The 22,947-nt window shown below is 41.4% G+C and overlaps 1 protein-coding gene across 10 annotated transcripts in view; it reads left to right on the forward strand.

The window, feature by feature from the left end:
- LOC134175569 (SAM and SH3 domain-containing protein 1-like) overlaps window positions 1-22,947 on the forward strand; it is a 540,237-nt gene that overhangs the window by 500,930 nt on the left and 16,360 nt on the right. For 6 of the 10 annotated variants that reach the window (XM_062641663.1, XM_062641662.1, XM_062641661.1 and 3 more), the window contains 7 exons: window positions 7,017-7,149; window positions 11,126-11,961; window positions 15,804-15,875; window positions 18,086-18,229; window positions 20,371-20,506; window positions 21,444-21,613; window positions 22,715-22,924. In XM_062641663.1, the coding sequence (XP_062497647.1) occupies window positions 7,017-7,149; window positions 11,126-11,961; window positions 15,804-15,875; window positions 18,086-18,229; window positions 20,371-20,506; window positions 21,444-21,613; window positions 22,715-22,924 (1,701 nt within the window). Of the gene's footprint in view, window positions 1-1,499; window positions 1,823-5,899; window positions 6,320-6,599; window positions 6,819-7,016; window positions 7,150-11,125; window positions 11,962-15,803; window positions 15,876-18,085; window positions 18,230-20,370; window positions 20,507-21,443; window positions 21,614-22,714; window positions 22,925-22,947 lie in introns of those variants that run through there. The other 4 variants (XM_062641669.1, XM_062641670.1, XM_062641668.1 and 1 more) reach the window with 4 other exon arrangements.

Here is a 22,947-nt window from a genome sequence, read left to right on the forward strand (position 1 = left end):
GTAATCACAGACTGAACCCATACCTGCGGGGCTGACACTTCCACTACACGTTTTAGACTTACAAAGCCCCTACAGTTCATGCTCTTGCAGTTAATTATATGAAGTGGCAAAAATGTTTATGACCTCTGTAATTTTCTTAATATTTGTAACCTCAGGTTATGATGTAGATTATCACATCTGAGCTTTACAGCCTCTGCAAGGATTAGAGGTTTGCAAAACTTTCTTAATGAAACCAAAAACCTTCAAAACTCAAGTTGCAAAGCCCCAGACTTAGCTCAGTTTCACTTATGACCATGAACTTCTTAGGGAATCTGGGATACATTTCAAGGAAGTAGCTGTTGTGTTTCACTCAATGTGGGCTGGCATGGTTTTGAAATTGGAGAACACTATCTGGTTTTATCTGAAGCTTAGAATTTTCTGTAGGGTTTTACTTGAGAGTTTTGGGGCTAAAGTTATGTGAAGGTAAGAACCCAACTACAACACACCAGTAAATCTAGTTTACGTGACCCCTAAGGAGTAGAAAAGCTGTGTATGATCACTAGTACAAAGGTGGAGAAATTGAAAATGGATATTTGGCTAGGTGGATCATTAAGTCAGCCAGTTATCAAAGGAAGTAGATTGTTTAGTCCCACTGTGATTTCACTTTGTGGTTGATCTGTTGCAAATCCAGATCAACTGGCCACTGATGGTGTGGTCATGGGTAAGGGGAATCTTTTCTTGGCTTAAAGAGGGTGCTGTTGTGGTATGCCTTTGCTACTGCTTTCCACAACTGCATAGCAGTGCTTCTAATTGGTAGAGATTTTGGTCCATGTTTTCTTGTGCTCTGAGAAGAAATGTCAAAGTTCTGGATTTGCCCCAAGGTTTAAGATTAGGTATGGTTGACTAAAGGAGGAGCACCAATTTACTTGAGCATCTCAGTCTGTTTCTTAGGAAGGGAGGTCTGAGCCTAGCCTAGGAGAAGCTGGTAGTCATGCTGCAATGCTTTATAAAGCCACAATGTGCCTAATTCTAGACCAGTCTCAGATTTCTGAATTAAACATCATTTGCCTTTCCAGTTCTTAATGATAGTTCTTTTTTTTTTTTTTCTTTTTTGCACTGAGACAAAGGGAAAAGAAAAAAAAAAGGATTTAAGTTCACGAATTTAAAAGCATTTAAAGAAGGTTTATTTTTCTCTCAAATTAACCCTTTATAAAGGGAAATTCTCAGGGTGGCTTTTTGTCAAAAGAATAAAAAAACGAAAATAAAAAAAGCCTGGTAAAGGGCTTAAGTTATATTTCCTATAGACACAGCCTCCACTCTAGTGGTCGTGTTTGAGGGTCAGTCTTCGTCCTGGCTTTGCAGAGGTTCTCTGTATTTTTTTTCTTTCACTGAAATTCCATAGACAGTAATTAAGGATCTGGAGGCCAGCAAGAGGTCAGCAAGCCTTCGTCAGTGAAAACAGGGATTGTTTGCCATGTACAACACTCCCTTTTTTCCTTGTGGTGAATAGAAGATTTGCTTAGAGCTGATGACTTATGCCTTTCTTACAAGTTATGCAGCTAGCGAGTAACTGGGAGAATCAATCAGTGAGCTGAAAACAGCTAATTGAGTCCAGCATCACGCTTTTTTCTTCTTTACATATTCAGCGGTGGAATCGGAGCCAGTTCGTTGTCTGATAATGTAACTCCAGAGAAGAAGCATTTTGTGCACAGGATTTGGAGTGAATACAATACTTAAGAAGAAGGGTCTGCTCCTAAATTTTAGGGTTACGAAGCTGACAGCAGTTGAGGACTCGGGGGGAATTACTCGAAAGTGAGCTTTAGGCCTATAAATGCCGAAGCTGGTAAGTCACTGAGCGTGTAGAGTGATGTGAGAGGATGTGCCTCCTGTTTCAGAGAGGGAGAAGGAGAAAAGGCTTTTGTGGTTATTCTTAGGCACAGCACAGCATGCATAGCTTTTCTCAGTTCTCGTCGTCCTTTCCTTGGGCTTTTAAGTTCTTTTCTGTTCTATTTTCCTGTCTCTGACTTTATCCAGGCATCTTTAATAAAATTTTTTTTAAAGTTAGAATGAACGGGACTTTTGGCAGATGTAAAGCCTCTTAGAGAGAAAGAAGAAAGGACACGTGTAGCCACGTCTCCTAAAGGGAGCAGCAAAATCTCTTTGCATTTACTATAGAGCTCGTAGTTCTGAATTGAGCTAGCGAGGGCTGGGGGATATGATATGATATGCCCATGAATCTGAATGTGTTTTTTTTGACCCACTTTGCTGAACAAAAATTGTCTAATAGCCAGAAACATTGGCTGTCAAAACCAAAAATTGTCTGATAGCTTGGGCTTAATCATATATTAAGAGATTTTCTTGTCTCTAGGTTTCCCCACAGATCTTAGTTTGGGACTGAACTATTACTGGGCATAAAGAGAACTGTAAAATTTTCACATCTCTCTAAATGGTTTCACACAGCTCATGTAAAAGTAGTGTATGTTTTTGTTTACTGATGGAGCTGGAACAGATTAATCACTTATGATAGCTTTAACTGGGTAGTGTCCTAGTGTTTCTTAAACATTTTTATTAGGACCTGGCTAGCAAGCTTTGCCTATCTTGTATTTTTTAAGAGCTACTGCTATAACCCTTATGTGTTTCCAAACATAGTCCTGCCGAAAGCTAGCTTCTTACTTCTGTTTTACATTTTGCCAATTAATTCCAAGTACCATAATGAATATTTAGTTTTCTCTCTGTGTGTGTATGTGCGTGTGTGTGTGTGCTTGTGTGAAGCACTATTTTAAAGGGGGAGGTTAGGGTTGTTAGTTCTATGGCGTGTGAAATGGGCTGGATGTTAGAGAGCAGCAGAGCAAAGCGTGTGCCCTGCCTCCAGATCAGGCAGCAGCAAAGAGTCCGCGTGAGAAAAGCAGGAGAGAAAGCAAAGAGGGCACCAGGAGCAGAACTTTAGAGAGCTCCTTGAATATCAAAGTGCATGTGCTTAATTTCTCATTTGTTCCTGAATGTAAGGCTTTTTACTTTGATCTTACATACAAGATGATGTAAAAGTGCACAAATAGAAAAAGTTTTCCAAGCAGAAGAGATGGGAGAGGTTGCAGAGGAAATTGCTCTCTCCCGGATTTGAGAGACTCTTCATAGGTTTCTGGCCACGTTTGTTAGTGGTGATGAGCTGGGTGGTGGGGATGAGCCTTGAACTGCCCATAGTTTTCCAGCCATGTGATACGTGGTGGCTGCAGTCCTCTGCATGCAGTCCTTGGTATTTCCAGATGCTGTTAATTTAGTCCCAGTTCCCCTGTAGTCCTTCACGCGCTTGTGCAGCCGAGCTCTCCAAGCTGGCTGGTTTCCGCACCGCGAGAGCATTGCAGATGTGTCAGGGATGCACTTGCTCCAAGCAGCAGTGGGAAAGGCGGCTCCGCCCAGCCAGCCCCGCCACGGGGGCCCTGCAGGCTTCACCGTGTCCCCGGCAGCCTGACCAAGCCCTGTGCTCTCCTTAAAGCAAGTGCGATTGCTGTGCATCAGCTTTGGCCAATTTGTTATGGTTTAAGGCTGTGGAGCCAGCTGTCTGCAATCTGATGTAATGTTGCCCTGGAAACCAGAAATGAAATACTTAAGCATTCACCACAGAATTACTACATACAGCATTAGCCAAAATAATTAAAAGTCGAGCCATATGGGCTTTCAGATGGAAAAATTTAGAGCGGAGGAGACGGAATTTAAGTTGTTCCTATTTGCAGTACTGCAGATCTGCTTGTTTTCCCCTTGGAGTGTGGGGAGAGGCCTGCTTTGCAGAGTGTGGGATATGGAGGGGTCGTGGCTGTTTTACCAGTGCCTGAAGGCTTGGCCTAATGGGATAGCCATGTGCCAGGGGCCAGGAGGCATTGGCACAGGGGGTGCAGCATGGCCTCTTCCTGTGCCCAAGAGCCTCCAGCCTCGCCTCTTGCAGACGCATTGTTCCCTCTAGTAGACTGTGCAACCTTTTTGCTGTATTGCAGAGCACTGAAGCACTTGTTAAAAGGGGAGAAGGTGAAAGGGGGACTGGCAGCTGGCTGGGTCAAAGCCCCATGCTAAGGGCTGGCTGCTAGAGCTGTCCAGGAAACCATTTGCCCAGCCCGCCATGCGCTGGGGAGATTGAGGTGATTTTCCCATCCAAGATGAGGGACAGCAACCAAAAAAAGCAATTCAGTAACTGTGGAGGCAGGAAGGGTAGAGTGGGTCAAGGAAGTCAAAGCGTTGAAGTTCAACAATTTCCAAATATGTTGCTTACAGCCTGGATGCTTTACATTTCTGTAAAGTAACCCTCTTTTAAAAACAGTTTCATGCTTAAGAAATCAGCATTATTTGACAAAGTTTCCTGACTACTGACGTAGTCACTGACATTTTTAAGCTTTTTTGCATAAACTTATTAGCCATCCTTTTCCTTTACAGAAGATTTTCCGTGCCACATGCTACACAATATGATAGGAAATAGGATGATGGAGAGAGACTGATTTTATTTTAGTCATCCCACATTCCAGCAGCTCCTGTTGTTTGTTGAACGTGAGCTGTTCTTGTCTCTCTCGGTCAAGCACCAGCACTAGAAAGGGTTGTCGCTGCCTGCAGAGGATCCTTGCTCAAAGGGTGCCAGGAGTCCTGAAGTGGCAGGGAAAACTAGCTGGCGCTTGGATTATGATGGGATCTTATTTATTTTGAAGTGTCATGGGGACCCCTTTTACCACCCACTTGGGTTTGATCTCAGAACCTTGTGCTGAGGCTATTTTGGCTCTCACTTTCACTGTGGTAATTGTGAATGCAAATGTCAGACACTGTAAAAGCTTTTGTTGTCATTGTTGAGTCTTCATAAACCTAAGAGGAACATTCTTTGTCGGATACCAGTGGTGCAAAAGTAAGACTAGTCGTTTATTCTTTGATGAAATCCTGGATGGGAGGACCAGGTATAAGCCATTCTGTAAGTCTCAGAGTTTTACAAACAGTAGTGTCACAAATGAAGTGGGTGCAAAAAATAATGAAGGAAAGCAATGACTTAATAGTAATTGCATTTAAAATAAACAGATCTCAAGTGCAGAATATGTATGATAGTTGCGTGCCAGGATGTGCTTGATGGCCTAAGAAGTCTTGACTGAACTTGATTATGGTCAATAATCCATTCATCATCTTATCTAAATATGGCTGTCTTGTTGCTTGACATGTCACTAAGTTGTCCAAGCCAAAATCTGTGAATTAATGTTCATCTCGCTGCTAAATTTATCTTGATATGAACAAGTCTGGTACTCCTCTTTACAGCCCTATTTTTCCCAAAGGAAGATCATTAGTTACCTAGCCTGTACCCATAATAAACGCATTCCTGTGGCTTTCAGATGGCAGAATGACAAGTCTTACTGCCATATATGGTCCATTTGGTATTCCTTGCTTTGGATTAAGATGAAGTTTGTGGGAAATTGGTAATTGACAGTGCCCTCACAGAAAGTGGCTGAAGTTTGCTCTGGTGTGGTGCTGCTGGTCCTGTGAGGTACTTGCCTGGGAGGCAGGCTTTCAGAGCTGCCTCGGCTCCTCTAGGCACTGTTTATGCCTTTGAAAGCATACCTATGCAACTGCTAATTGGTGTCCTGCCCCATGGCATCTACAGTTATTACCACATCCTGATATTTAAGTGTATTAGAAAAGCAGAAAGCAGTTTTATATTTGCCCTGTCTTTTATTCAACTTCTGGAAAAGCAGACAGCATTTTTACTGGGGAAGAGCAGAGGGTGGCTTTTTTTCTTGGCTTGTATTTGTTGGGAATTTTCTTTTGAAAGTTTAACTAAGGAGAAGGAGAAAAAAGGATGAGCGCGCTGTGGAAACCCAGAAAGCTGCGCTGACAGGAAGTTGCATGAGGGTTTTTAGAGCTTACCATTAGGAATGCGTCGAATTGGCTGGGACCGCCGGTGAAAGCAACGTAAGGTATATGATCCATACTGCACTCCAGCTGGAGCCTGTGCTGCATGCAGGAATGTGCAGCAGCCACAGTGCCAGGGCTGTCCTGGCCGAGCCGGAGAGCCCTTCTGGCTTCCTCTTCCCTTCTCTTCCCTTCCCTTCCCCCCACCGCCTTCCACATTCTGAACTGATTAAAACAGAGGAAGTAGCACATTGAACGTTGGATCTGGCTTGAAAATCGAAGTCATCTTCTCGTTCACAAGGAATGGATTGTTTCAGCTTGTTGTGTCACTGCTGCTGGAGAGAGGGGAATTTTTTTTTGTCTCTGTAATGTTTGATACTTGAGGGAAAACAGATGGAACTGAGCATACTGGATCAGATGCAAAACGAAACGGGATGCTGGGGAATATGGACTGCACTGTATATCTGAAAAGGTCAGAATTTTCCCTTGGTCAGTGCTGGAGGAATGCTGTGTCCATCTTGATTCCAGCCTCAAGAGCCTTCAGGAGGAGTGTAGGGAGCAGGGAGGAGGAAAGGAATATTTCGTAGCTGTGGCAGTTCATGAACAAGGCAGATGAGGTCTCCTCCTTCCTTTTCCTTCCCATCCCTTTCTTGTGCTGCTGGTTTTGATTTTCTGGGAAGACTTGGGGGGGAGGAAAGAGAAGTCGTCAATGACAGAGCTTCAGTTTGGAAAAGCTGTTTATAACCAATTTTAAACAGCAAGTTCTGAGATGCCAGACAAACCAGTGACTGACCCAAACCACAGGAGCATAACTGGTATGGTAAGAAGAGCCCTGAGAAAGAGCCCTGCCTGAAACACACTGAGAGAGGACGTGGAAGTAGTTATTACACAATGCATGGGAAGAAAGACAAGGGCAGGAATGAATTCCAATGCCTAGGATCTTACACTGCACAGATTTAGAAATCAAAATGGTATGTCATGCTTTCAGAAAAAGAAAAAAAAGAAAACCCTCAGTAATTTAAATGTTTCTGTGTGACCTGGACTGAAAATATAACACCAGCTACAGAGCTGCAGTGACACAGTGCAGCAGATGAGCTGGGTTAACTTGACCTGAAGGAGCAAGCCGTGGAACTGCTACTTTATTAATATTCCCTTTGTTTCTTTGCCAGTCAAGAGAACAATCCGATGATGAAACAGAGGAGTCGGTGAAGTTTAAGAGGTTGCACAAGCTGGTGAATTCTACTCGCAGAGTCAGGAAGAAACTCATAAGAGTGGAAGAAATGAAAAAACCCAGCACAGAAGGTAAAAAAGCAACGTGCATATGGTTAAAACTGTTGTGTGTGTATACATATTTCTGTTGAGAGGGAACAGAAAGTGGAGGGATGGGTGAAGGAGGGGTGGAGTGTTCTTAAGGGATGGTAGGAAAGATTGCCTTGTCTATGGTGCATGCCTTATGCAAGTAGTTGCATTTTGAGACAGTGGAAGGAGGAAAGTGACAGCCTAGGATGTGGTTATTGCTGATCTGGTATTTCCAGAGCAGTGCTTGAGAGCCCCTCATTAAGAGATTAGAACTTGGTTTATGTTTTATGCCCCATGCTGCAGAGGGAGTGAGACTAGGAGCGATCCCAGCTGGCTGCCCCACAGGCACAGCAAATAGGTAAGCAGAGCCACCACCATGTTGCTTCCTCCTCTGAGGCCTCGGATGGAACACAGGTGAACCCCTCACTAGTTTTGGGAGGGTAGTGGCTGGTTGGTGATGCAGTTGCACCATGGCATCATCCTGTGGCAAAAGTACAGAAACTCTATAAGACATTATTGTGGGATAGCAATGGCCTCATGTAATACTAATTCCTACTTCTGGGGGAGCCTGCTTAGAGTTTGGCTCCTGAATGAGCCCTGCTGCCAAGAGAGAGGGGGAGAGAAAGGAGAAGGAGGAGGGTGGGGAAATGGGAAGCAGAGTTCAGCCCCTGGGAATACCATGCTGCAGAATTAACTCTGGATGACCTGTATCTGTGTGTGAACACTCAGATTAGTGGAGCCTGAGCCTCAGGAGCCTTTGTGCATGACCCTGCTTGAGTCCTCACTGGAACTGTGGGCATCCCTCTGTGTTAGTGGCCTTCCCAGAATTACATGCCGATTCCCTTCAGCTTTGCAGGGAGCTGAGCTGTGTTACGATTCCTTCCTAGCGCATTTAAGGAGAATGTGTGCATCTCCTTGGGTATGTGGCAGGAAGCTGTTGGCAAATTTATGATCTAGCCTGACTCTGGTGGTACTGGCTGGTGTGAAAGGCATGTCTAGAGCTGTGCACTGGGCAACTTCTTGGTCTGAAAAGTTCTTGTCACCTTACAGGATGAACATAAAGCTGGGCTGTCTTGAAGCAAAAACATAGGTTTTGAGACTGGCGAACACAACATGGCTATTTTTCCTTTGCTTTGAGGAAAGGACCCCAGAGAGGCCTGTTCTACCCCTTCCCTCCCCGGAGGTCTGGGAAAAGCTTCAGGGAGCAATCAGCCAGAGGCCCCAGGGATGGGAGCAGCTGCAGGAGCAGGCAGCTCAGGGGCCGCTGTGCATGCAGACGCCTTCCTGCAGTTTGGCCACACTTTCTCCTCAGCATGCTAAGTGTCTGCATTGCTCTCTGTACTCTCTCCTATGGTGCTTCACCTCCTTATTTCCTTTTCTCCCTCAGTCTTTCACTTAAGCATCATTGTTCTTCCAGGGTTTTTAATTTTCCACTGAGTTTTTCCACCCCTCCCCCCAGAGAAAAAAATCACTGAATTAACAATTGTATCCAAAAAAGTTTGCTTTGTTTCTTTCTATCTCAGTCTGCTGCCAGTCTTCTCTGTTTTAACTCCAGGCTTTTCTGAATAAGCTATGTGTAACTCTGAGTTTGTACTTTATCTAATGCTCTGGAGTTTCTTTGTTGATTGGGAAACTCTGTAGCAAAAACAATTATTGCTATATAACACATCATGGAATACTTCTGCATAACTTCTCTATAACTAGAAGGCCCCTTAAGTAGCCAAGTCTACGTTAGGAATGACTTTTCTTTCAGAAAATTCTCTCGACACCCAAGTTTTCATGTGACAAAGTAAAACTGCTTCATAAATGCTGTCCATCTCCATCTCTCATAATGCAGGTCTGTATTCCTATTTGGATATGTCAAAGAGCTCTTCAAGGTCACAAAAAATACTGTGGTCAGATTTGGGGATTGCTGTCTGGCATTCCATGTTACCTGTGATTGGTTCTTGAGCAGTTTGCTGCTGTTATTTGAGTCTGCATTATGAACGGAATATGATATCCTGGATGGCTAAGTTTTGGGGAGTTGGCTATAAAATTTGATGGAGTAACATCAGTAAAATTTCAATAAATTCATCAGTGCTTAACAGCCTTTAACAAACTGTGAGAGTAGGCTTGGTTTGAAAACTGACATGCAGTTCCCCAGAAGATTCCTCATAGTCCTCAAAAATTTCTTCGTGAGGAACAACTATCCCAGAGCCTTCTCCCACATTTCTGCTGTTGACTCTACTATCACACTTAATACACATATGGATGATCTGATATGCGCTAGAATGTGCCAATAGCTGAATCCATGTTTATTTTGTGTTAGCATGCTCATAGTGAGTTAAATAACTGAATCTTTGTAATTCCTGGGCACCATTCTTATATAGCATTTAAAACCAAATCACATCTACATCTGCGTCATTATGGCTTTGTGTCATGGACTCACTCCAAATAACATCTGTTACAGTGTTGACACAGAATGCATATTTTACAAGCTGTTTAAAAACATATTTACTCAGTGGACTAAAATTGTTTATCAGCACATATTCAGTCCCAGGAGAATGTCTATTTTCTGTCAACATTGGGAAGTAGAGGGCGGAGGGAAAGAGTAAGTTGGACAGTCCTGCAAAAGTGGTGTCAAAATCAGACTCCATTCCACATATCTACCCCAGAAAAATTCTCAAAAGAGTGAAAGTTGTGTGTCCTTTCACTGTCACAGTGAGTTTCATCTTGGTACAGTAGTATCTTAGTTTTCAGCAAATGTACATCAAACATGCTTTGCCAACAGAGTGAACTGAAGGTGAGACAGGAAGCCTGGACAGGGCAGTCAGTCTTCTTTCATTTTGAAATGTGTCTTCTGTTATTGAATGAGCAAGTTACAGGTATTTCGGTAATGGTTCAAATTTAGCTCTCCTATGTAAGCAGTGGAAGCAATCGTAGATGAATGACAAGTTGGGTCAGGCAGAAAAAATATTTTAACAAGAAATAAGTACAGTCACATTTCTGTGTGTGTTTCTGATACATACCTAGGAATGCTGTGAAATTTGTTAGGCAAGCCTGAGGAGGACGTGTACTCTTGTTTGACTGTTTCCTTGTTACCGTGTCTAACACCTGAACCTATGCTTTGCTCAGAAGAAAACACCAGAGAAAAGTATTTTAAGTGATAAATGTGAAAAGGAATTGCAAGTTCAGGTCCTTTATTCCCTTCTCTTTGCTCCAAAAAAAGAGACCTGGCTATTTGCCCATCTCTAGTGCTTGTGTTGCAAAAAGTCTTCTTCCCTTCCTGTGAAATGTGTATTTGTTGAAAACCAAGTGTTTCTGTCATTACCAGGAAAGACACTGTTGAAACTGGCACACCCGCAATTTGACCTACTTACTTTTTCTTTGCATCTGTTTAAGAAAATTCTGTGTGATTAAAGCTGGTGCCTCTTCCCCCATCAAAACCCCAAAACTTTATATTTCATCCTGGTGCTCAGCTCCATAAAAAAAAAATAAAATATTGCTTTCTGCAGCAGCAGTAGCATTGGGTATTGCAAAACTGGACCTGAGAAGTACTTGTTTGGTTTTTAATACCTGAGTATATTTCTGACCTGTTGTAACCTCACTAGAGCTGAGCAAGTATCAGAAGACAAACCATGAAAACAGCTCCCAGTTCCAGCCTTTAAGGGGTTCTTTGTGAGAGCACCTGTGGACTGTCTTAGCTGTCTTACCTGCAGATGAAAGGGAGAAACTTAAAATAACAATGAGTGTACTTATAAGATGCTGTCATCTGCCTGTTGTTAACTCATCCCAGAACTCTCACTTCACAAGTGGAACGAACTGCTTCAAATTTAACTACTTGCAAATGCTTTCTGGGCTGCTTCTATAAGGAAGAGTTTTCTTCCATTTTAAGTGGGAGATATCTTAAAAATAATACAGCAAAGCTCCATAGGGAAAAGTATCTTAGATAACTATGAGCGATGGATGACATGCATTGTGCTGCTTTTGTCCCCTGTAGGTGTGGAAGAGCACTCACTTGACAACTCTCCTATACTGGATGACAGATCAGCACTTTACTCTGGAGTTCACAAGAAGCAATTCTACTTTGACAGCCCCTGCGAAAAGCAGCCAGAGGATGACTCGGACTCACTTACTACTTCTCCCTCATCCAGCAGTCTTGATACGTGGGGAGCTAACCGGAAGCTGGTGAAGACCTTCAGCAAAACTGATAGCTGTGGCCTTATCAAGCCTCCCAAGAAACTCGGGACATTTTTCTCTTACCCAGAAGAGGAGAAGACCCAGAAAGTTTGCCGCTCCATGACAGATGGGGAAATGAAGAAGAGCCTCGGCTCACTGAGCCATGGGGTAAGTACAGAAAGCATTTGCTTTTATGACAGCAACAGGCACAAGCACCATCTTCTGGTGTCCCTGGAGGAGATTCAGAGTGTAAGGAAGCAGATCCGATTGAAGAAAATGGATACTAACTATTCCTGTTCCAGAGCTTTTCTTTGCCAGCGTCCTGCTAGGAAAGGAGCATCTCCCACAGCTTGCGACCTACAATTACTGCGGCACAAAACGAAAGGGGGTGGAGGTTGTGGCTTCCCAAACAGAAGGCTACGAGGGCGCACTTCTGTCAGCGAGTTCAATATTACCTATGTGGTGGAGAAAAGCCTGTATAGCCACCTCAACCTCTCACAGCTGGTGCGTCCCGTTACTGACAGGACCCTGAGCAAGGCCGACAAGCAGGACCTGAGGAGATGCCTGCTGGAGGAGGATGAGGAGGCCAAGAGGAAGTGGGCTGCCACAGTGGATCGCTGTACTAAAAGGGTTCTCTTGAGAATCCACCAAAAGTCTGTGAGTCAAAGAGTTGCCATGAAAGGTGGTCTTCCAGTTTCTGTGAGGTTGCAGTCAACACTTTCTGCTTTATACCTTTAACTAAAACTCAGTGCTTCTGCTTTCCTTGCTATTAAAAACTCTTAAGCACTGTAATTCAGTTCTGAGGTAAGAGTTTGATACAATCCCATCACGTATGAGTTTTGTTGAAACTGCAGTTTCTTTATGTACAGAATAACTCAGTGAGAGCGCAGATATGACACTGCTGCTTCTTAAACTAGCAGAGAAATTGAGATCACAGGTGAACATAGGTTTGAGATGCTATAGACATGTTCTTTGTCATATTCTGGGAGTCGGTATTCTTTTAAAGGGATTACCGAGAAAATTTTCAGGGGATTAGAGCATCCTTAATAACTGTGTAATCAACTGTGCTGTTTCTCTCTTGCTGTTGTTGTCTCATGTTGGCCCTCCTTTTCTCAGTTTGCATCTCATCAGTTCACCCACCCAGTACTGTATTCTCTGTTACACACACAGCTGCAGAAAGACAAGGGGGTTGGCATTATGTAAACAAAGAAAATTGTGCAGTACAATGGGAAATTATTTGACAACTACAGAGATCCAAAGCTGCTTCCTGATTATATGATTCCCTTTTGACATTTCCCTTTACCATGATGCTGAGTTTCCTAGGAACTTGTCTTTGGGGCAAGCCAGATCTCCAAAGCTGAGCCAGCTAGTCTGTTGTCTAGATGACAATGTAAATATGTTCCCTCCTTCATGGATGGAAAGAGCAGTACACCGGTAATGTTAAGCAAGTTATTCCAGCAAACAATGCAGTAGAAACAGCTTTTGCTCTTGAACTACAGATTTCATTTTGAGAGGTCTCTGCTTAACTTCTTCAGATGTGAGGTATTCTCAGTGTAAGAGTCACAGCCTTGGTCTCCTTGAATAATCTGTGGGAGGGGACCAAACCTTCCTGGTCTGCTTTTTGCTCTTCAGCTGCAAAATAGACTTTTTTTTTGTCTACTCAATACCATGAGTATTCCGTCTTGGCAGCTTCACAGTTTCTTCTGCATTGACTGCTTGCCTTGCCGCTCACAGGGTACTGTTTATTTTCACAGTCATTGTACTCTCAGAAGACATCGTTTTCCCATAAGGGTATTACAATGATAAGAGAAATCTTACTTATGCTTCTGTGGGTTGTACAATAGGGTTATCTCAGGCAAAAGAGAATGCTTGTATGTGCTAGAGATGCCCCATAATTAAAAATACCCTCTGAAACTGTCTTTGTAAATACAGATGACAGAAAAGCTTTTCAGTTTTTCTAATAAGTTGTCTTGCTATAGTCATTTCATTATGAAAACCATCTGGCCAACTTTTATTTATTCACAAGAGATACAATCGCAGAAGAAATGCATGATGTGTTATTGCTGTTGTTGAGGCTCCTCCAGCCTCATTTGGATGGGATAAATGGTGGAGGCATGCTGCTCTTACTAGCCCTTTCAACATACTTCTTCCTGAAACCACAAAAAGCTGGCAAACTTCAACCAGTGTCACTTCTTCTTCCTGGAAATGCTTCATGTTTGTTTGCTGCAACCTCAGGGAAACTGCAATGCCTATGTATTCAGTGGAATTGGTCACTCCGTCTTGCCTTGCCATTCATTTTTATCATTTATATTTGTTTCAGTGACCTGGACATGCATGAAATTTTCAAATCGCATCAGTTTTATTTTTCTCCCAAAAGGATAATACTTTTGATTGCATGGCCATTCCATTGAATATCCCTCTCCTCATCCACAGACCTTTTGCTTGATACAGTATTGCCAGGGTCACTACTGGAATCTGAAGGCAGAAGTTAGATATTAAATGTTTGAGGAGATCTATAATGAAACAATAAGCACCTGCATTAAGGTGCGTTTATTCAGAAGCTTTTAACTAGCAAACAATTTGCTGAGATTTCTTTAGGAGGAGCTCTGGCTGGTTTGACAGACAAGCTTGCTCAGAGCAGTTCCAGATGTCCTCTCTTCATTGCTGCGATTGCCTTTAGACTGTAGGATTAGTTAGAATGGACTCCTGAGAGAAGGACAACATTACTTACAATTAGACATGCTGTGCTTTAAGAACTGATCTTATTACTTGTGGTTGGTCTCAGATGCTTTCCAAAAACAATTTTTAAAAGCTATGCCATAGTCACATTGCCTTCCGGTAGAAGACACATAAAAAAATTCTTTACCACAGCACTCATTTTTAATGCACATGGGGCATAGACAAAGCTGGCTTTGAGTTCTAGTAGAGCTGTGGTGTATATAAAGACTGTTATTCAAGCACTGTAGGTATGCAGCAGCTAACATAGAAGCTAGAAAACTTTTTAAAAGCTATTAGTATGTATGCTGATTAGCAGTGAACAGGGCAGGAAGAATTTTTACTTTAATAGAACTACTTGATGTAATTGTTTACTAAGTGTCACAGTTTATAGAGCTTGCTTCTTCCTAATAGAGTGTTGAAGCAGACTGGTAGTTCTCAGGTGGTGGGTCTTCACTGTCTTCCAAGTACAGACTCATGGTACTGATCAGGCAATCCTTTGTAGGTCTGATCTGACACTTAGTTGAGTCTTAAGATATCTTTGAAGTTACTCTGCTGGGTAGTTCAGTCCCTAAGAACTTACAGTTTGCAAGTATCTGATCTTCTGCCTCCTGAAGAGAATACTCAGACGTTTGCCTGTCTTACCACCCACACTCAGAGCCCAGAATTGAACTTGTGCAAGTAAATTGTAACTGTTGCATCTTCATTTCCCTGGATTGCCCTGTGAGGCTTCTGGCAGGGCCAGGTACTTGAGTACTGTTGAGCTGGCTATTCAGTGGCCTCATATAAAGTCAAAGGTTTTACCTTTTGGAATGCAGGGGGTTGGACTAGATAACCTTTGAAGGTCCCTTCCAACCCAAGCTATTCTGTGATTGGAAAGCAAAAGCTGGATTCTCTCAGAGCCCCGTGTCTTTTAAAGCGATACCAATGCTTTAGCAAAGATTCATCCACCACAATTAAATGATGGTTAGCTGTGGAAATGCAACTGTACTGAGTTTGGTGGCCCTCTGCTCTTGGGAAGGAAGCAGTATCATAGTGCTGATTTTCCTGTTTTATTCAGAATGATCAAAATAAACTAAATCTGTGCATTCAGCCAAAACTGAGTCACTCCATTAGGAGATTGTGGCACTGTAAACATAGCATACTTTATCCCAGAAGTAGCAGAACTGCTTTGTACCACCAGAACTGTGACGGTAAATACCTAATCTAGAATTGGGGCTTGCTGAGTCTTTGGGGACACAATGCTTACGGATAGGCAGACTGTTTTTTCCCTCCTCTTACCAAGGGCTTGCCCTACAAGGCCTCTAGGGTTTCCCTGTGTTTCAGTGGAAATGGAATCTATGGAGGTATTCCCAGAAGGTAGGTTATTCAGTGCTTTAAAAGATTGGTGGTTCTCTGTTTCAGTGCTACTGTGGACTCATTTATGAAGGCAGATGGGAGTGCTGAGGTGGATTTGCCAGCACCCTGGAAAACTTGATGCATAAGAACAACAGTTTTCTCAGACCAAAAGGTCTTTTTTCCTTTTTAAAAAGAAGAGTAGGCAATAGATGATTCAACAGCAGCAGACCTTAGGCCAAGGAATTGTCTCTGGAAAAGGCAAATGACTCAAATGGCTTTATAACAAATTTCTTAATTTATAATTTCCCATCCTTTTGTTTGTTTGTTTCCATTTTTGCAGACATTTCTGTTTTCACTGGTGTTCCCCAAATCACAGATTTTTCAGTGAGCTAATAATTGTGACAGAACTGTATCCACTGTTTTGTTGTTTGTTTTTTTTTTTACAGAGAACCTGTAGCTTTGGAGGATTTGACTTGACAAATCGTTCCCTTCATATTGGAAACAGTTCTGACCAAATGGTAAGTTTAAGACAAGAAGGTACAGACTTGAAATAGCATAAAAAGAAATGTGCAATAGAGTTATTGTAGACTGAAGTGTAATTTAGGTCTGTAATAACAGTTTGGGAATCCAAGAAAGTAGAGTATCTTTGCTAACCTCAAGCTTCCTTAGCTTTGAGAATAACATACCCACCCATATCCATGTGTGTATAAGTATTTATATACCATATGTGTAAAAAGGCAGGAACAAGTGATCAAAGTGCAGATCTGGGGGTACGTCTGTGGGCAGTTCTTATGTCTGACTTCCTCAGAGCATCACCCCAGGCAAAACATATGATTACTATACTTTCCTGGTAAAAATATTTACTATTTGGAATGATGAGGCAAACTTCCCTTCACTGAAGATCTACAAGTTATTTGTGTGGAAGTCATTATGCAAGAAATTTATTATTTGTTTTGTCATTGTATCTAAGAGCTGTGGAGTAGACCAGGATCCCATTGTGCTGGGTGCTGCACAACTGATCTCAGAGCTCTTTGTGTTATAAAAAAATAAAATAAAAAAAAATCCTCCCCTGAGAATTAATTCCATTTTATGTTACTCATGTTGATCCCAGTGTTACTGTTGGCCAGCCTGCAGCCAAAAATAACAGAATAGAAATGAGACAGAACATCATATCAAATGAAATTGCCAACATATTTTTTCCTTTTTGCCCACATAAGATTTTCTTTTCTGTTTCAACATTGGAGCTGATAACTTCTCTGTTCGCTTAAATCAAGTCTAAATTGTGAAACATTTTGTGTGCCAGCATTATATTTTGTTTCTTGGGTTTGTTTTTGGTTTTCTGATTATTTTTTTTAACATCATAAATTAAATTTTTCTCTACTAGCATCAGTAGTGGGAGAGATGCAGTGCACCAGAATAATGCATATAGAGCAAGGGGTTTTCTCTTTAAACATTGAAGTCCATTAAGTGGAAGGTTTTTTACAAAAAGAAAAGGCAAAAAGCTGTCCTTAATTTCTGCCAAAAGACTAAAAGTTACCAAAGTTGTAAACACAAACAATTTTTAAAGGAAAAAATGGAGAATTGTCAGAAATGAAGTATCAGCTGAATTTCAGAGAAACTTTTTTTGGAGAACTTTAGTAAAGTAGCAAACATACATAAATTTAGGAAAAAAGCTATAAATCTTTGTGTAGAATACAGTGTACACTTACTTTAAGGTTTGTCATTTTAAGTAACTGAATTGTCTTCAGAAAGGTTATTGAACCAAGTCAGGGGCCAAATTCAGTAGTCAGTTGATTTGGCTAAACAGATTTTGGTCCTTTTTGCATTGTGATTTTTGGTGTACCCTTGCCAATGGAAGGTGCTGGTAGTAACTCTTAATATTGCTGCGTTGCTGTGGTTCCCAACACACTATAGAACGAAAGACCATGTTTTACATGCTACCTGAGTGGCATTTTACATGCCAATCTGGGTAAGGGTTGAGTCACTCAAGTGAGTTTGGCAAAATGTCAACTGATCCATGTTAATTCTTCATGTGCGCTTGTGGCGTAAGTAAATGCTGGGTATCTTAAGTTGGTTTAGAAAAGATTAAATGTATTCAAAGCAGCGGGCCTTCGTCATCCACTATATATGGACCAGCTAATTTAGTTCAGCAGTACCCTGTTGGATGTCTTAAGAATAGCTGTGCAAGTGTTACTTCCTGCCATGGTTGATGGATTTAGAAGCTTTTTTGTTGTGGTTTTTTGTTGTAGTTGTTTTGTTTTTTTTTTTATATATATATATATATATATATATATATAAAATTCTACACTAAAACCATGGAGACTGGCATCAAGAGAGGTTAACCGAAAGCCTCTTTAAGTAAATTTGGGAAATCGAATGCAGGTATCCATATACACATATATATACACACACACACACACACACACACACACATATATTTGGCTAGGATCTCGGGGTACCTTTACTCCTGTTACAAGGTATAAGTCTTAGCTTGAAACTGTGGAGTTTTCTATCAGGTCAAATCCTTACCTGAAACTCAAAAAGCCATCCTAACAAACCACAGCATACGTGCAAACAGTAGCTGCAGAGAAGGTTATAAATCAGGCCTTAGGAGTATGTTACAATGGACTGCTTACAGTAGCTTGCACAAGGTCTCTGCAGTGACTGGTGACTGAGGAAAAAAATAGCTCTTCTGTTTTATAGGCTTAAACCCTGTTGTATTTTGCAGGGCAAAGAAGGAGACTTTGTTTATAAAGACGTGATCAAATCCCCCTCTGCCTCCCGTATATCTCTCGGCAAAAAGGTGAAGTCTGTAAAAGAAACCATGAAGAAAAGGATGTCTAAAAAATACAGCAGCTCTCTGTCTGAGCAGGTATGTAAGGTCTGCAATGGAGTCCACTTTAATAGTGTAGAAGTGATAATCAATGCTGATTCCCATGCTTCACGGCATCTCTGAAGATAATTCTAACAAGAATGTGAAGTATGGCTTATTTAAATGTTCTTATAAAATCCCTTACTGTGAAATGGCTTCCTATAGATGTCAAACCATGAAAATGCATTTTCAGATTTTCATTCAAGTAGTTCATCAGCAGAAGCCCGTGGTTGATGGCATTACACATCTTGCACTCTATTTCCATTTCTTTATCTATCATTGTTTATTAAGGGAACCGGTCTTTGACACAGGGTCACAGTAATATATTTAATGTCCAATTTATACCTTAGTTTAAATTCTCAGCATAACTTCACATGTATGGTTCCTCTCTGCTGTTATAGATCTTTTGTCCATCATAGTTTCCCTCTGCAGCAGCCTGTTAAAACAGATGCACGATGTAGTCAGAAAGGGACATCCCACAGAAGATTTTCCTAGTATTCTTTCATTACAAATTTTTATGGCATATTCTTAAAGAGAAACCTGAAGTACATTAGTTGTAAATTAGGCTTTGAATTTCAGTGGCCTGGGAACAATTGCTGTCTTTTTCCTTTTTGGTATATTTTGCATTCCTTTTCTTCAGTGAAGTGTCAAAAATTCTTCGGCATTTGTTTGAAACCAATCTTGCCAATCAAACCAAACTTGAAACGTGTAATAGCTGGGAAAGCCGAGCTCTTTCTGGCTGACATCGCCCCCAAGTGGGCTCGTACTAGGGATGCTGCAAGCCGTAAAGAAATGAGAATGGGAAGGGTGTCCTCCCCCAGCAGATCTGCTTTCTGGTATTAATGCAAAGTGTTAGTGCTGGTAAACGGAGCAGCCTGCAACATTAAAAATAAACCCCATAGACTGCAGAATCTGGAGACAGCAGAGACAGGCTGGAACGTGGGCAGTTTTATGCAGTGCTCTGCAACATTAGAATCTCTTTCCTGTAGAACTGTCATACTGATTCATAACCACGGCAGTGCTACAGTTACGGTTATTTAATTTAAATTTACAGATAAAAACATTTTAAGGCCTAACATGATTTGTTATTGACAAAAAGATGCTTTGGTGTCTGACTGGCCTTGCAGTCCCCCTCTGCAAAGACTGCCTAAGAAAAGGACACTTGAGAAATCGTTTTACAGTGAGTTAGCAATACAGTTCTGTAGCTCTCTCTGAGATTGACTTGACCTCTGAAGTCATATGCTGGGATGACTTTTTTCCTCTGATGATTCTGCAGCATGCAAATAATAGCTTCCATCTGAAAGTTTTATGACCGCAAATCCCCACAAAACCTCTTCTTGTGTGCAAGCTACAGTTCTTTTGTTTTCAAGCTTTTTGGCACAGTTGGTTTAGAATATTTGTACCTTTCTGGCATCATGACTCAAACTATGTGCCAGTATCTCTTTCTACATTCAGAAAAAATCCCAAGCAAAATTTATTTTGGCCACAAAATCTGCTGCTTTGCTTTAACTGTGCTTCACAGAGGCTGACAGAATTTGTTTTTTGAAAGACTCTTTGATTTCCTGTAATGCTTGAATGAATGAAAAGAGAAATTGCCTCACCTATTACACATGCAGCAAAACCTTTATATATTTAGGCATTTATGTTGATGAGTATTTATACTATGCACAGGCTGCGTTTTCTGGTTAATTCATTTTTTGTCTTCAAGGTGAATGAGCAAAGATAACAATTCACTGAAAAAAAAGAAGTACATTGATGCATGTCTTACTTGCGCTGCCTGATTTGTTTGTGTTCATCTTTATATAAAGTCTTGATTCAGAAAGCTGAATTTGGCATTAGCTGTTTTACAAGTACTGCTGATAAAAATACATCATTAAAAAACTTTGAATTGGGAGTGTGCTTAATGTTTCTTTCTATTTAGAGTGCTAGCTTTTTCAGAGTGTACTGTTTGCTCCTGTGTCTGCTGTCATGCATAATAAAGTTGGGTTTCTGCCACAGCGGAGTACTGCTAAATAAGCAGATAAACATAGAAGGTCTGGTAAAAAGCAAGAAAACAGAATCTCTTTCCTTGGAGATGAACAAGCAGCTCCTGTCAGTGCCTGTGTTCATTTACCAAACTGAAATGGTTCAATCCCTTTCAGGAGTCCAGCCCTAGGGTCATGCCGGGTTCTCCACAGTCACCGCCTCCAGACACTGACTCCCTGGACAAACCCAAGCTGAAAGCCGGTGGCTCAGTAGAGAGCCTGAGGAGTTCCTTAAGTGGTCAGAGCTCAATGAGTAAGTTCGTTTGTAATTGTGTTGCTCCATTTGTGTGGCTTCAAGGAGCAGAGATCTCTGTAATAAGCAGAATCAGAGAAAGTTGAAGCAGTGGTTAAAAAGTTAGAAGGGCTGATGGGTTAGTCATTAAGGGTTTACAAAGAACTGTAAGCACTTGCTTTCTGGATGGGTGTTTTGGGTTCTCTATTATAGTAGAAATGATTGGAGTGAAAATTACAATCCTTGGCCACTAGTAAACAGCCTTTTCTAAACATTAGATTTCTCCTGGGCCTCCTGATGGGCTTCCCACCCTCCCTCCAGAGGGACCTTGAGGTTGTCTCATTAGTTAGTTAGATGAGTGTTTAAAACCTCTCTGGCCAAGACTGTCTCTACGCAAAATAGAGCTTAAGTGCTACACAGATGAAATGAGCTTGCTTCTCTGTGAGTTACTGACCAATAGATAGCAAGAATGTACTGGGGGGTGGGGGATAGGGACTGAAAAGAAAGCTCCATTTTTAAATAACTGAAAGTGCTTTCTGAAAATCATCTGCCTTTTGTCTGTTTGGTTGGTTTTCTTTGTTTTGTAATATCGATACAGAGTGTTGCCATGAAACTGATATTTTGGAAATGAGGGGATTCTGGAACTTCATGGAGGGTTCGGAGCTTATTTTACTCACACCACTGTGCTTTTCTGTGGGCAAAACTTCTCAGAGAAATGACATCTCCTTTGATGAGATACCGGTTAAACAGCTTCTTAGTTACATATTGAGGAGCTGAATCTGGCAAAACAGGAGTGCAAAGTTCACATGCTGGGAGAGTTAGTTATATAGCAGCATTTAAGAACTTTTGATTACCAGGTTTTGTAGAAAGAAGACCCATTTTCTGTCTTGCTTCCATTTTCTTTTCTGAACCTTCCTCACAAAGAAATTCTTTATTTCTTCTATGTGTCTCTCACCAGGTGGTCAGACAGTGAGCACAACAGATTCCTCAACCAGCAACAGGGAGAGCGTGAAATCAGAAGACGGTGATGATGAAGAGCCTCCTTACAGAGGACCTTTTTGTGGAAGAGCCAGGGTTCACACTGATTTTACTCCAAGTCCTTATGATACAGACTCTTTGAAGCTCAAGGTACCAGCCGTATCTCTTTTGAAGGGGTCAAGCATTTATTCTGGCAAAATAAGAGCTCTTTGCAAGACTACGCAAGTCTTAGATTTTAATGAGTTTACATGTGTTTTTTGAAGCCTTTTAACCTGTGTTATTCTGATACATTTAAGATTTGCTTGAATTACATCAAAGTGTTATAGAATGTAAGTATCAGTATTCCTGCATATGGAGGGAAAGACACTTGTGTCTTTAGTTTCTGGAAAAACAAAAATGTGCACAAATTCATTTCCATTTTGCAAGGATTTTTTTCTTTTTTTTTTGAGATTGGAAAAATACTTTGTCTGCCACAATGAATTAATCCATCAATGGAAAAAAATTCAGAATCCATGGAAAAAATGTGGATGCATCTGCGCATAGGGTCTCTTAAAGGCACTTCAGTTAATACAACTTCTTTTGAGTTAATGTTAAATTACTTTGCTGACTGTGAGTTGTCACCCCCCTTTAATTTTTCTGGATATCAGCTTTTATTTTTAGTTGTGTTGTATTCAATTCGAACTATCTGACTCCATACATTCATTATTTAAAATTCTGTGGGCAGGTAATTCCTATTAAATGTACATACGGTAATCTCTTTATAAGGATACAAAAATGCTTGTGTGTCCATTTCTTAGTTATGGTCAGGAGCAATTCAGAAAAAGTAGCAGTGTTGCACAGTTACTTCTGCATACACCTCCTTTCCTCAGGAGATTTGAAGTGAGGCTGTGTCTGTATACACTGAGCATGTTATTTGCACCATTTCTGATATTGCACAGCTTAGAGACATTTGTGTGAAACAGCAGTGATGCATGACTGGGGTCTAAGCGGGTTTGTGAATCAGGACAGTGGGGGTCCATTCCAGGTTCTTTTGTTGGCTTGCTCTGTGGCCTTAGGCATGCCAATACCTTTTTCTCCCATTTGTAAAACAAGTACAATCAGATATTTTTGCAAGAGCTGTGGCTAACCTTTTGAAAACTATAGAGTGTTGTCCATTCTGTGTACATGAAATTATAAGACAAAGTGGGGGTTTTGCTTGAATATCCATCAGAGAACATACCTAAATGGTTTTCCTGCTGCTTTGGTCTGCAGAAAGGTGACATTATTGATATAATCAGCAAACCCCCCATGGGCACTTGGATGGGCCTGTTGAACAACAAAGTTGGCACTTTCAAATTTATCTATGTGGACGTGTTAAATGAAGAGGAAGAGAAGCCAAAGCGGCCCACCAGGAGACGCCGGAAAAGCAGACCGCCTCAGCCCAAGTCAGTTGAGGATCTCTTGGATCGCATCAACTTAAAGGTCTGAATTCTCTTTCTGTTTAC

The sequence above is a fragment of the Pezoporus occidentalis genome, unplaced genomic scaffold (genome assembly GCF_034315485.1).
Source record: "Pezoporus occidentalis ecotype Australia unplaced genomic scaffold, CSIRO_AGI_Poc_V1 ctg7, whole genome shotgun sequence".
Classification (NCBI taxonomy): domain Eukaryota; kingdom Metazoa; phylum Chordata; class Aves; order Psittaciformes; family Psittacidae; genus Pezoporus; species Pezoporus occidentalis.